At 53.5% G+C, this 1,868-nt stretch overlaps 1 protein-coding gene across 1 annotated transcript; it reads right to left on the bottom strand.

Moving 5' to 3' along the window:
- Nucleotides 1-476: 476 nt before the first annotated feature.
- LOC311186749 (metallothionein-2A) lies at nucleotides 477-1,868 on the bottom strand (the record flags this gene model as incomplete). The annotated part of the gene is made up of 3 exons (XM_084257907.1): nucleotides 477-568; nucleotides 1,219-1,284; nucleotides 1,841-1,868. 3 exons carry the CDS (start codon nucleotides 1,866-1,868, stop codon nucleotides 477-479), a joined length of 186 nt encoding a protein of 61 aa, XP_084114033.1.

A 1,868-nucleotide genomic window follows, 5' to 3' on the forward strand; every position in this document is an offset into this window, starting at 1 on the left:
CATTTCCTTTCTCTAGTCTCTATTCTCTCTCTCCCCAGCAGTCAGGAATCCCCATGTCCCCTCACCACTGAGAATGCAGTGCCTGTGTGTATGGTAGTGCACCATAGGTGACTATTGAATATTGAATAGTGAACAGAAATCTCTAGAAGGGGGCAGAGGAAACAAGCTGCTATAGGTCTCCAAGAGCCAAGGCCATTGCAGGAAGCCTTGCACCCACCTACCTTTTCCTTGTGCCCCAAAATCCATTCCATGCCCCCAAACACATGCCACCCCCAGCCCAACTAGGATCAAATCCCACATCCCGACGCATGCAACATAAAGGCACTTGGAGCCAGAATAATCTAGAAAGGTTTATTATCATCCACATATTTTACAGGAAAAAATGGAGCCAAAAGGCCAGGGAAGTATGAAAATTTTGAAAAATGCAGGTTTGTACACGTGGCTCTATTTACATCTGGGAGCTGGGTGCCCCTTCTTCAGGGACAGCAGCTGCACTTGTCAGATGCCCCTTTGCACACACAGCCCTGGGCACACTTGGCACAGCCCACGGGGCAGCAGGAGCAGCAGCCTGGGGAAGAAAGGGAAGAGTGAGAAGACAGAGCAGACAGCATCTGTGCTGGTTTCTTCCTACCACAGGCCTGGCACCACCTGTGCCAGGGAACCTGAATAGAAGGTGCATGCCCTGTCCTGAGATGTTTCCCAAAGGTTCTGCCCTCCAGAAAAAGGGTGTCTTGCCCACCTGAGCCCAGGACACCCAGAAAACCTGGAGACACAGTGACAGGGCCCCACGGGAGCATAGGAGGGACAGGCCCCCACCCAATGAGGTAAGGAAAGTCCTCAATATCAGAGAAGGGGACACAGCAGATCCCGGGGGGTCAGGGATGGTCTGCTGCCTCCCCAGGACTCGGGTGCATGGATAGGTCACAGCAACCACATGGGATCATAAGTCCATGTGCAAAAAATACATCAAGACACTAGGAGGGGTCACAAGCCTGCAATGGGGGAACAGAAGATCTCATTCTAGTTCTTCCACTAATCTACACACTGTTTGGGACCTCTCTCAGCCTCAGTTTCCCCATTCTATGAGAGATTGAGACTCAACCATCCCTATCGCTCTTTCTGGTTCAGGTGCAGAGGGAAGCTCCTGCCCACTGAGCTCTAGGTCCCCTCCTGTGATTCAGCCCCGCCCCCAGGGTCCCCACAAAGCCCCACACTCACTCTTCTTGCAGGAGGTGCATTTGCAGTCTTTGCATTTGCAGGAGCTGGCACAGGTGCAGGAGCCACCTTCATGGAGGAAAGACAGGCGGGGAGACATGGGTGATGAGATACAGCAGGGTGGCCTCAAATGTGCCCGCACCCATCTTGCCAGGGTCCAGCCCTGGGAGCTCCAGTCCCGCTTAGGGAAGAATGAGGGGACCCCACTTTCTTTTTCCTGATGGGAGGAGGGTGCTTCCTGCTCTCACTCCATTAGGAAGGAGCCAGGATCACACGCACCTAAGGCAGACGGGAACTGGAGCAACAACCTTATTTCCCCAGCCCTGAGAGGCCATATTCCCCCCCTCACATCAACTCCTGGAAGCTCAGAGGCATGGGCAGAGGTTCCCAGTCCAGCAGTCCATTCACCCACAGAGGGGCTGGAAGAGGACAGCCTTGAACCCCAGCCCTCTTAACTCTAAAAGAGAAGCTGAGGGCAAGGAAATAATCTCAGACTGGCTTGGAAGAAAGACCCACAGGAACTCAAGGAGTCCACCTCAGCTCAAACTCAAAATGCTCCCCTGCACCCCAGGAGACTCTGTGCTGGGAAAGAGCATCCTAAGGTACAAGGCCAGAAGTGGCTTACCAGTAGAGCAGGAACAGTTGGGGTCCAT

This window comes from Talpa europaea (assembly GCF_964194135.1).
Source record: "Talpa europaea genome assembly, chromosome: 16".
Classification (NCBI taxonomy): Eukaryota; Metazoa; Chordata; class Mammalia; order Eulipotyphla; family Talpidae; genus Talpa; species Talpa europaea.